The sequence below is a fragment of the Chelon labrosus genome, assembly GCF_963514085.1.
Source record: "Chelon labrosus genome assembly, chromosome: 8".
Classification (NCBI taxonomy): domain Eukaryota; kingdom Metazoa; phylum Chordata; class Actinopteri; order Mugiliformes; family Mugilidae; genus Chelon; species Chelon labrosus.
The window spans coordinates 17,712,436-17,725,377 of record NC_140358.1 but is presented as its reverse complement, the minus strand read 5'-3'; the positions used below and the strand labels follow the sequence as shown (position 1 = coordinate 17,725,377).

General features: G+C 43.1%; 1 protein-coding gene across 1 annotated transcript; it reads right to left on the bottom strand.

Moving 5' to 3' along the window:
• Positions 1-179: 179 nt before the first annotated feature.
• Positions 180-10,215, bottom strand: anxa6 (annexin A6; the record flags this gene model as incomplete). The annotated part of the gene is made up of 24 exons (XM_084549877.1): positions 180-708; positions 1,862-1,999; positions 2,186-2,244; positions 2,363-2,458; positions 2,556-2,649; positions 2,731-2,784; positions 3,018-3,097; positions 3,200-3,290; positions 3,857-3,970; positions 4,111-4,205; positions 4,291-4,372; positions 5,039-5,117; positions 5,330-5,388; positions 5,476-5,598; positions 5,785-5,843; positions 5,935-6,030; positions 6,325-6,418; positions 6,995-7,051; positions 7,325-7,404; positions 7,495-7,585; positions 7,666-7,779; positions 7,901-7,991; positions 8,193-8,281; positions 10,165-10,215. 24 exons carry the CDS (start codon positions 10,213-10,215, stop codon positions 649-651), a joined length of 2,046 nt encoding a protein of 681 aa, XP_084406003.1. The 3' UTR covers positions 180-648.
• Positions 10,216-12,942: the final 2,727 nt, after the last annotated feature.

Here is a 12,942-nt window from a genome sequence, read left to right as displayed (position 1 = left end):
GAATTAGAGTGGGAGTTTCCTGATGTTAAATATTCTAGTTCCCATTTCGTACAGCCTTGTGTTATTGCCAGTATCAACACAGTTAATCATTGAGCTGCCAAATACAAACCAGGAACCCACCCATTTCACATACTGTGAAAAAAAAAAAAAAGTAAAGTCTGTGGTCTCGTTATGTGCAATACACTTTAAAAATGCATCCAGATGAAAGAGGAAACAGAAAACACAAACACTTGGTTCATTTTATTCATTTAATTGTGGCATATGCGATACCTTAAAATCACAGTATTCATTGGACGGCCTACAGTCTGAAAGCACTACTTGCGCACCTGTGAATCGCAAATGTGTCACACATGTGAAACCCATTTCTGCACTAACATGAATATCTTCGTGTTACAGATGAGTAAAAAAAAGAAAAAAAGAAAAAGACATGTATCCTCCTGTTGGGTGTGAGGAGCAGACATTAGAGCACGAAACTGGCTTACAAGGCTTACAGGTTATAGGTCACTTGGTTTGGCTGTGTGGTGGCAGATATTAGAAACACTGACAGTAGATGTACCGACATTAATCACCACGGTTTCACTGCGTGATCAGACTCGTCTTGTGGTCACCGAAGTCCGTGAAAAAAAGGCTACAGGATTGTCGACTGGCTTAATCTTCCCCTCCGCAGAGAATCAGCAGGGTTTTACGGTAGTCTCCTGAGGTGTCACCCTGGACGGGGACGGAAAACACACATGAGAGAATTCATGGAAAATACGGTTTTCGGCATGTTTCGCGTCTGCTGACATTTAGTCATCGCGGATGTGACATTGAAAAGCAGGTTCACACAGGAGCGACAGTGCAAAACTAAAGTCGTGAAATCGAGAAAAACCCGGAGTGATCAGTGGTATTAGATCAGCTGACAGTCAGACAGGAATTTTATAACCCGTCGTCATCATCCTAATTATGTGAGGCGAAATTCTTTTAAAGAAACGGTTCCTTAGTTTGGAAATTACACTTATTTGCCTATATATATGTGACAGCACTTTCACATCTGTATGGTAAATGTGAAACTACACAGGGCAACTGGTAAGCTTAGCTAAGGGAGAACTACTAGCCAGTCCAACTGTGACAAAACCCACAACCGAGAAACTCAGTCGATATACTGAGTTACTATAGTTAGTAGCTTTAGAGGTGTTGGGTGAATTTACTGTGAGGCCGTGAGATATGTAAGGATCTTCTAACTTGCAGAAAGAAAGGAAATAAGATAATTTTGCAAAACAAGCCAGATTAAACTACTTTAAATTGGCTAATCATTAAATAAACACACAGAGGTAGTGTTTAACAAATTGCTCAAAACAGAATCTCTGTTGCTACATAAAAGACTGCCTCACTAAACCCATCTACATATCTCTACAAATTCACTGTACAAAAGACTAACCTTTTCCACTACATACACACTTCAGAATAAACACTATACAGCAATCCTTGCTGTTGCACAATCTGATCATTTTTCTGCCAAAGCCAATTCAGGGCACCCTATACTTGCTCGTCTGTATTGGTGTCACGGTGATTTCATCTGTAAGTTATTATAGAAGTGCTCTTAGGAACTTCCTGTCTCTGCAGCAGATATAGAGAGGAAGTTAAGCATGCAAGGGAATTTCCTAAACAGCTGAGCGGTAGCCACAGACCCATAGTCCACCGCAGGAAGCTATAGATTACCGTACCCCACCACCCCACCACAGCAGCAGACGATGGAGGTGCAGCACATGCTCACACAGAGCGGGACAAAGACAATGAGACAAAAACCCCACAGAGACACGCGGGTCACATGCTAACACACGAAACAAAACAAAAGTGTTAGTTGACGAAGCCTCGAACTTACGATCATGGTTTCTACCTGGATGAATTCATGGAGGGAGGTGTCGTGCGTTTCCTTGAACTCTTTACGGACGTTGAAAAGGTCAATCTCGCTACGGGAGACCATGATGCGGATCAGCGCTCTGTCGTCTGTGCCGAGGCCCTGCAGAGAGCATCAATGTGTCTTTGTTTATTCTGATTTGGTTATAGTAGCAGCTGCTGTCTGAGAGCTCTTAGTGACACAGAGAAAGAACACAAAACCTAAATATATTACATGCACCAGAAAATGTGACCTTATCATTTGTTTTGTCTGGCATCCTGTGCCCTGAGGACATGTGGCAGCAAATACCTTCATGGCTTTGTACAAACGGTCTGCAAAATAAGAGGGCTGGTTCTTCACGCTGCAAACTGAAGAGGAAAGAGAGAGCAAGAAAGTCCTGAGAAATGCACAATCTGTCAGCAATTTCTAGTGCAGCAGACTTGAAAGTAAAACAAAATCAAGCTTAAAGTCAGAGACAGTCGTTACCTATTGCATAAAAGGCGTTTTTCACATCTCCCGACATTTCCTTCTTGATAATCTGCTCAATGTCCTTGTTAGTGTATCTGACAAACTCCTGGAATACTGTGAAAAGCACAGCGCGTTATCGCCTATCACACGCCAGATCTTTTTCAGCTGAAATTCAAAAACGGCTATATTTGTAAGGCTCAGCTTTGACTACCTCTCCTGAGATGGGGGAAGCTCCTGGTGCACAGAATACTCATGAACTTCATCTCCATGTCATCAGATTCTGCGTTGCATGCATCGGCAAGTTCCTGGTAAGTTCACAAAGAGCAAACGCTTGAACCCAATGTTCCAGGTCATATTTGAACATCTTACAGGATGCACCAAATCACCTGAGCATCTGCATCAGCTCTTTCCACATCTGCAGGGCCTTCCTCTCTTGCACCCTGTACATGGCAGCAGCAGTTTAATGTAAATTATTAGAGAGGGTCATCTTTGATCTAATTTTTTTTCTTTTAATGACATTATAAAAGGAATGTTTTGAAGTTATCACACAGAGGTTTGTGTTCTCTGCCACTGTCAGCAGGTTGTTAGCAGACAGCACAAATCAGACTGCAACCAGTGAGTGGGCGTGGAAATTAAACACAGTCTAAGTTCTCATGATGATGATGAGCTTTACCTGCACGAGAGAAACTAGGATGCGACAGAAGTGACCTGACGTGTCTGACTGAATGGCTTCCTCCAGAGACTTTTTATAGCCTGTAGAGTGGGGGTAAACAATGAGTTGCATGTGGCCAAAAAAAAATAAAAAATCCAGGACAAGGAAGTGACTGTAACGCTTTGCTTTGTGACCAAGCTCACCTTCCTGATAGGCCGCATTCATGGCTTGTATTTCTGCGTTGCCCCTGGTTACCAGGATCTCGATCAGAGCGTGTTCGTCTGTCCCGGCCCCCTGTTAAAAATGTAAATTCAGACAAACAACAGCCACAAAACACATAGGAAGAGAGTCGTGAGCTCTTCCTCCTCACATGTTCTTACAGTATCTATATAATATCTATATAAAAAGTTCCTCTATTTTGGTTCCTATTTCCATAATGTACATTTGCATGTTAAATACACACTTTCCTAATCCTGTGCTGATGCCCGTGAGTCAGTGAGGAAGTCCTTTGTAAAATCGAAAGGCTATACCGGACATATTCACTTTTCATTATGGCCTATGAAGCAAATAAGCCAATAATCAAATTCAGCTCCCGTTAAAATGATAAAATCGGGATGTAAAGTTACGAAACACTATTTTTTCACATATCTCTTATCAGTTCCTGAGTAAAGAATGAGTCAGATTGCTGCATAAGGAAATTCTGTCATTTGATTAGCAAATACTTTCTGTGTAATTGCTAGGACATCCAGGCACAACGGTATTCTGTGAAAAACGGCAACTGTCACAGGCTGGGAAAAGACCGGTTAAAAAAAAAAAAAAAAAAAAAAAAAAAATGCATGAATGGTTAACTCCTACGTTACCTCCATTGCTTTTCTCATCATTTTGGCATCAAACTCGGCTGGGGTCAGCATGAGGCTAATGATCAGCCTCTCCAAGTTCTTTGACAGTTCAGACTTCAGGTCCTTCATCAGATCCTGGATCATCAGACACAGCGACTTGTTAGAAAGTTGTCATGGTAGTAGACGTGTCTCAAAACGTTAATGAAGGCAAATTAAACACATTCCACATTTATTTTTATTATTTATTATTATTTTCAATCATGGGTCATTCTCACCCTTCCCAGTAGGGATTTGAAGGTCTGTCTGATCTCCTGCCTCTGTGCGTTGCTTCTGTGTGCAACGATGTCAATGATTGCATCTTCATCTGTTCCTGTGGTCAAAAAAGAGGGAATGACATTAGCTTTGTGAAACCATCCCTGCAGTGTCAAAGTGCTTTATTGGGAAGGTATGCATACCGAATCCTTTCATAGCTTTCCTCAGGGCTTGCGCATCAGCAGCAGGGTCAAAATTAGGCGCAGGGCGGACTGTAGGCCTTAGCTGAGGTAGTGGAAATGACAAACATGGAACAGTCAGTGCTTTCACATACACACAAACATCATGTGTCCAAGTGAGATTGTGTTTGATGCACACTCTTTCATATGTGAATTAAATGCACTAGCTTTGTGAGCCATAAACACGGAGCGGTTTGCAGAGCATGCAAAATAGATTTTTTTATACAGTGGTTTGTTGTTCAAAGATTATTTAGCTTATTACAACAATGAAACGGCATAGTTTTACGATCTCCTGACATTTGAGGGGGCGGGCGCCCTCTGGAGGTTAAAACTCATGACATTACCAACAATGAAAAGGTTGCTGGGCTGAAAAACAGCTCGGTTTTGTGAAGTGTTAGTGAAACAGCCTTTTGTTGACAGAAACGTCGAGATCTTTTTGACATTCACCGGCTTCCAGGACAAAGCGAAGCAAACGGTGGCTCGCAGAGTGCATTATAACAAAAAACTATTTGTATTTCAGTGAAGAGCATTCTGATCATATCCACAGTTAGACAAAGCCTTCACTGTGCAGACGTGGCGGCGTTATCAGCGCACGTTCGTGGCACTGCCAGAAGCAAACCGCTGCAGGGCCAAGCAGGTAATCAGGATGCAAGGCGGTGGGAAGTCAAACATGCAGTGACACTTCTAAAGGGGGAGCGGATGGGGCCCAAACCTGCACTTTGGTCATGGCACTTAATTCCCACATCTTGTAGGCTATCTGAGCAGCTTCAGGGAAGAACTCTCCAGCTAAGCTGTAATGATCAATTTGACACAACATGGCACACTCAGCAAAGTCAAAACCTCAAGCGGAACATACTGGGTAGGAAAAAATAATCTGTTATGAAATAGAGTCTCTGCTAAAAAGATTTTCATGACTGAGACACACGTCACTTCTGAAAAGTGATGCTTTACCACCCCCATCTGGTTAGCCCATGCTTTTGTTTGCAGCCATTCTGTTACTTACTCATCGTCGCCTCCACACAAGTTCAGCAGAGTTCTCTTGTAATCTCCTGACGTATCGTCCTGGTTTCCATACACAAAGTCATATTAGGGGTGTACTACGTTCAGATGCTGAGCGTGTAAAAAAACGTTTGTGCTTTTTTTTCTAACCTTAATCATGTTGTAAAGTGACTTCTCATATCTGAGACGGAAACACTCTCGAATGTCCAACATGTCAATTTCAGAGCGAGAAATCATGATCCGGATCAGAGTGTTGTCCGCTGTGCCCAGACCCTGGAGGTTAAGAAGACAAATCATGAGGGACTATTTGAGGAGGTGTGGCCACAATAAGACACGTTTTTTAGAAGCTGCACTGCAATAAGGCCCCAAGTTAAAATATAGGTGTCATAATTACAGTGCTGATGAGTCATATTCTGTCTACGCATAGATTTGGACCAGATTGAACGGCTCCTTGTTTACCTTCATTGACTTGTAGAGGCGCCTGGCAAAGAACATGGGTACACTCCTGATGCACTGGACTGTGAGAAGATACCAGAAGCGAGAGCTGTGTTAAACTAACAACATGACCTGCGTAAACTGTAGAGTGACGTTTTAAGTGTATTTCTTTACCAACAGCCAGCATCAGGGTCTCAAAGTCTCCGGACAGCTCGCTCTTGATGCTGTCCTCGATGGACACTTCTGCAATCTTCTCATATGCGTCAAAAACTAAACAAAAAAAAGACAAGAGAAAGAGATCACACTAAGATGGTACACCAAGTCAAAGTTGGTGAAGTTTAAAGCATCTTTATTAGCAATTAAACTCTTTCTTCCTCTGCTAGCTGTGTCTTTATCTGCTATGCACATAATACTTTTCTAGAGGAGTTTGCAAAGCAGAATTCTCACAGTTACACTCTGACGTCAGTTTTTAGTGTAGCATCAGGACCTGAGAGGCTTAAGGTCACAGTGAGAATGTCTCGGGTGCCTCACTGTAGTGCTAATGTCCCTGAGTGCCGGGCTCACCCATGCGGAGGTGGGTCACACTCCGGTTTCCCAGGATCATGATGAATTTGGCCTCGTCCGTCCCCCACTGCTCCTCTCCGGCTGCGTACAAGTCCTGCGCAGGGGTGAGAAAACACAGATAACACAGATAAAGCAAAAATAGCAGAACATTTGCAGAAATGTCACAGACGAGGTCCAAGGTCTGTCACTGGATGCACGCCTTGCTGTAACCAATTAAGTAGTTTTTGAGCCACAGTTTTTAATGGAGGACTTTCGTGGAAATTTGGTGCACACTTCCATTCCAACTGTGTCACAATTAGGTTGACATTTGTGGTGTTTATGTTCAAATGCTTCACATTAGCCCCGTCTGCATTGTAAAATGTTGGCATGCTAACTGGTGAACGATGCCAGTGAAACAGTTGTGAAATGTCATCAGTCTAGTATTGTACCTATTTCTATATTAGTGTGCTGAGGTTACCATTTCACTGAAACTACTGAACTCGTAGTACAGCTGTGGATTCCCCCTATTTGGGTCAAAGGTTTTATTCGTTTTGAATCATATTTCTAGGGTTTTAATCATGTACAGAATTACCAACATACTACTTTTAATGAAGGGTGTTACTACCCCATTGGGGAATTAGCAGTAAAAAAAAAAAAAAAAAACTTACTCATAAAATGTTCACAATCTTACTTGTGCATCCTGTTCCACCAAGTCTGCATCCACCACTCCTGACTCATCTCTGGTCCCCTGGAACCATCAAACAAAAACAAAACCCTGCCGATCAGTCAGCGTTTTAAAGCGTCTGTGACTAAATGAGATTCCTTCAAAGGTCAAAAAGGTCAAAGAGGTTTTTATTGTCATTCCATTACAACCATATGTAGCAGGCGCGGTACATCACGAGATGAGAGGACACTCCTGCAGGGCCATGGAGCTACATGAAGACTTAGGACTAATGCAAGGGGCTGAGCATAAAGTGTGCGTGCGCAAGCTTATGCAGACGGTACAAAACAGTGAACTGACCTGAAGTAAAACAACCAGCATCTTCTTAAAGTGACCCGAAGTGTCCGCAATTACATCCTCCTCCAAGTCACTGCCATAAGCTGGAGACGCAGACATCAGTGTGAACTTCTGATGGATGTATTCACAACATCCGTTTGCTTAAACTGACGTCTTACATAAACATGCCTTACCGTCCTTGTATGCTGCCACCATATCATGTATCTGTTGGTTGTTTCTAGAGGCCAGGACTTCAATCAGACATCTCTCGTTTGTTCCAGCTCCCTTTGAAAAAAGAGTATAAGTTAAATATAAAATAGCTTCTTCTTCGCTGAATATGACTGGCGGGATAAAGAGTGTCGTACTTTGAGAGCATCGTGGATTTCTTTGGCGTCGTGGTAGGCCGGGGTTCTCATCAGACTGACAATGAGACGCTCGAATTTTCCGGTAAGTTCATATTTCAGGTCTTCAATCAGGTCCTGGAGAAAGAGCATCATCGTGTTTATTTACTAGAGTTATAACTACAACTAAACCTCAATTATTTATTACATAACATGATACGTAAACCATGTCAGACGAATCGGATATGAATAAATGTACCTGTCCATAGCTACATTTGTATGCTGCAATGATCTCCTGCCTCTGTGCACTGCTTCGAGCAGTTACCAGGTCCAAGATGGCGTCTTTATCACTACCTGCGGAACACAAAGTAAGATTTTTTTTAACATCTGGTAACATCAGACCAAAAAAACTGATCCTAGCCTGCCCCGCTGTCACAACCGCCCTGGGAAGAAATACTCTGCATGATAATTCAGTTGACAAGAGAGGAGGAAGAAAGACGACCTTTAAATAGGCTGCCTCCATGACCCGAACACACAGAGGAGGGACGCACTCACCGAATCCCTTCATGGCATTGTAAAGTGTCTCGGCGTCAGCGCTGGGATCAAAGTCCGGAGCATCTTCTATTGTGCCTCTGAACACCTGCGGGAAAAAAACTGAAGTTTAACTAGATTTCAAACAGTTTGAGGTGAGATGGCTTGAAAGTAAAGTGCACAGTGATGTTCAGGATGCTGCCTAGGCCTCTGACACATTATGATATTATCTCAGAATCCATACCTCTATGTGGCAGAAATTTACAAAACTATGTTCAGACATTGAAACGCGAGCAGTGTGCCTCTACGTATACCAATAGTTTAACTGACTGCCACGAAATTTGGAGGGAAAATTCATGACGCCCAGATGATAAAGCCTAATGGCGTTTCTTCTTTCACCAGCGTTACGCTCACACCTTTACTTTTTTTGTGAAATGTCTCTATAACTGTTTAAGGGACGGCCTAGAAACTGTGCTATCATCAGGTCACATTTTATATTTGGCCTACCTGCTTACAAAATGAATCACATTCCAATCAGACTCAGCTGTGCGGCACCGTGTGCTAACAAATTAGCATATATTAGCATGCTGACACATTTAACTAAGATTGTGAGCGCGATTCCTGCTATGCGTCACCAAAACATTTCTTTGGATGAGTTAAAGGAACCAAAATGACCATTAGAAGACATTCTTGTGTAGCTGATTTTAGCATCCAAGTTAAACATATCAAGAAAGGGACAGATGACTACCTCTGTTCAGACTCCGAAGCATTTGCACTCAACCTGAGACTACTTCTTTTTGACAACATTTGGCATTTGAGTGTGAGGGTGAATCCACTTTGCTTTTAGGGACAGGCGTTTTCTCTGCATATCCCACTTTCGAACAGAGCATTAACCGAACGCCTCTTCCTTGCGTGGTGTTAGTAGAGGGCTGGGTGAAAAGTAGCGCTAGGACAGGAGGAGCAGTCAGGTCTGCCATTACAGCAGCTGACTATTTAACAGCTGTCTCCCCCACAGCAGATCAGAGTAAAACCTGCTCTGTGTGCGTGTGTCCGTGGCCGGCGCATGCGTCTGTCACTGGGGGGAGTGGGTGTGCACGGAGTCGGGTTGCAAACAGGACAACTCTCTTTGCAGGGGTCTGACATACAGTAGTTCGAATACAATACAAAAAGATTTTGAAACATAAAATGCACTTCATAAGAAGCTCTGCATTCAATCATATTCAGACCAAAGTGCAGCTGCAGCCGTGGAGATTACTGCTGCATCGAGGCTTTGAGCCAGAATGTGTTCTCCACCCTTCTGAGGGGCCACTGCACATGCTCTGATCCTCTGCTTCACGACGTCGACCATCACTCTTCGCGACAGCTGGAGGGCTTCACCCACATAGCAACAGGACCACAAATACAAGCCCGCTAGCAACGCGCTTTTTAACTAAACTAATAGCATTACTTGTCAAGGGCCATGTGTGGAGTCCTGATGGGGATATATTATCATGAGCTACATTTCCACCCCTTCCTTCCCTTGTATTTGGAGCTTGTTTCTTCTGTTACCAAGGCTACAACATTACAGCGTAACGTACAGATGAATGTAAGCAAGCAGTTCACCTCAATAAAGACGCATGCCTGCGACGGGTCTTAAATAATTCCAGAATAAAGTATTGGCTTTGGAAAGATGCGTTCAGGTGTGTCTATCAAATGTGCAGGCGCCACAGGTAGCAATGACACCCTATACTGCTGCCTTTATGATGTGGAGGGCTCACATGGTGGCAGCTGGCAGCAGATGATCTCACTCTATCCACTCATCATTCAACGGCAAACAAAACCACTCGTATACAAGATCGGGTCGGAAGTTTGATATAGGCCGCGCTACCATACCCTTACCATATCTGAGTTTGGTCTTCTGTGTCAACACTGACTGGAAATCGGGAGTTTCAGGCCTACAGAGAGGGAGAGAAATGTTTAAACAAGGCTGGATGGCAGCTTTACAAACATTACCCAACTGAAGGGGTCCTTCCCCTCTACGGCGGGGGAAATTATGGGACACATGGTGACGATCCCTCCTCCACAGAGTAAATTCAACGTGGGGAGGCTGTTCAGTGGGCTGCCTGTTGGCCGGTTAACTGTGTGCTACCTTCCATAACTGAGAGCGGGAACACAGCAGCACAGCACCAAAAAAGGAACAGGGAGACCATTTTCTGTTTGACTTGACCTCACATTCACCTAATGACTCATTGGTGGATGGAATTTGCATTAAGGAAAGCTATTTTCCAAGCTGCCATACTCTAAACTAATAATGCAGCCATTCGGAAGCATATGGAAACCCAGGAGGAGGAACTAGTCCTGATAACTGTCTCAGATTTCAGTGTACTTCTGAAATTGGAACCAGAGCACTGAATTACAATGATTGTATATGTATAAGATTAAATTATATATTTTAAATTACACATCTATGCAGATTTCTATAGAGAAAGGGGACTACAAAACACCATGCAGGTTTTAAAAGCTGTACTGTTTGTTTAAGACACCAGTGAAGCTCTCCCAAAATAGCACACACACTTTAACTTAATGTCTGAATCAAGGTCCTGGGGTACTGGGCCTCTGCATACACAGAGCCACACCCTTCTCTGAGACCCACACCATAGAATAAACTTCTCAGGCTTTACATTTAACAAAAGATTTATTTATTTTTTTGTAATTTAACTTTTCTCAGACAACAAAACAAGCCCACTGTGGATTTTCAAGTCCATTTACACACTTAATTTCATTGCAACTCTTCCCATATGGTTGTCTGTCATTCTGCAGCAAGTCCCACATAGAAAAAAAAAAAATGCCATATCAGCAAACTTGTCCGGGGAATTTCTTTTGCAGCGCATCTTCTCTGCGTAAGAACTGGGTGTTTTTCCTGCTGAAATCTTAAAGAAGACGGATCCAAACCACAGAGAGAAGCTTACCTCCTCGGTGCAGGAAGTATCGGTTTATCTGGGTGATGGTGGCCCTTGCTGTCTCTTCTCTGTCCCCGCTAACCCGGTCTCGGTCTGTCTCCTCCGGTCAGATTCTGGCCGTTACGTGTCCTCCGTGACGCAGCGACTGCGGCGCTCTCTCGCGTAGTTTAGAAGTATGAATGCGTGTGTGGATATGTGTGTGTGTGTGTGTATGTGAGAGAGAGACTGAATGAAGCGGAGCAATGTCTTAGCCTCTTAGCTAAGAAAAATACTATAAATGTTCACACGTATGTGAACGTAAGATCCGGATGGTGGACATTTGGCTCATTTTACGCACGTCATCATCTGGGAAGCTCCAGTAGTTTTTTGTTGTTGTTGTTTTGTTTGTTTTTTGCATCTGTGTCCTGCACTCAAATCAAACAAAACATGAACATCCCCCTCATGATTAACGGCAAAAGCATCAATGAAATGTTTCACCCTTGAGTCTGAATTTCTAAACTGTGTCACATGAAAGTGAGCTGAAGTTTCATTTTAACTTGTTTGCACCGGTCTGCTCTATTTCTGTCCCGTCAGGAGTCCTTTCCAGTAAGAGGGGAGAGAGAAGCCAGCATAGCAAAAAAGGGGGGCTGGGGGTGACAGGGAGAGAAACAATGTCAGCAAACGGAAAAGGTTCAAAATATAAATGAAATGAATTACTAATACTTTCGACTCGATTGCTGTACTCCTGAATTTGTTTTCTTTCCTTTAGTTTTGTGTGTGCGAAGTCTGAGATCACTGCATTCTTTCATTCATTCATTCATTCATTCATGCCATTACATAAGGAGAGTGATGGCAGACAGATGATGAGAAAGAGGTGACTTACAGGAAGCCCCGTGTATCACTGCCCCACATAGCACAAGCATGACTCAGCCTTTAGGCCTGACTGCAATCTGTCATCGGAAACGGTGGTATTCATGTCATCAATACTTGCTCTGATAAGCATTCAGCAGAGCATATTAGTCAGATAGAAATGATGACAGCAATCGGGGAAAGATGGAGATGATCTCGACAAGCAGAATATTAAAGGCCGGAGGAAGGAACTTTGTTATCTTCCAGATAGATGTGACAAAAAGAGGGCGACAACACAAAGAGTAAATTAATAAAATGAAATGAGAGGTATCGCAGTCAGTATGTATGTCATATCCATATGTGGGTTAATAAGCCAGTCAGCCAGCTGAGTGAGAGAACACGTTGCAGGGTTGACTAATGTCCTCATGAACGCAGCCCGCTCAGGTGTGGAGTGTCTCTAATAAGAGCTCAGCTCCGGCCAGCAATCACCTGAAAGGAAAAAACAAGTCAGAGGAAAGCCAACCCGTGCCATCACAAACAATGAGAGACAGGCCATTGTATCAGAGTGCAGGTGTTTTCCTATCAACGCCGGTCGCCATTGTTCAGGAGTACTTTATATATACAACAGTCGGATAGCCCTGCGTGTGGATGTTGTCCCACAGGATTTTCTGCTGACACCTTGCATGTAAGATTATTACATGCAACAATAAAAGCAGTAAACTTTCTGTGAGAGTGATTTGTTTTGATCAAAGAAAAAAAAAAAAAGAAGATTCATATCCAGGTCTGACCCACTGTCCCTGGATTTGCCTCAACTTTGTGGTTACTATCCCCGACATCATCTGACCTCCATTCATGGCATAAACACAAATTACACTTTTCATTCATTCACTCCGCTGAGGAAATAGTTTGCATTTATTCCTCAATGTTCCTTTAACTCACCCTCTTTGCACCGATCAGCAAAAACATTAAAACCACTGACAGGAGAAGTGAATCACATTGACCA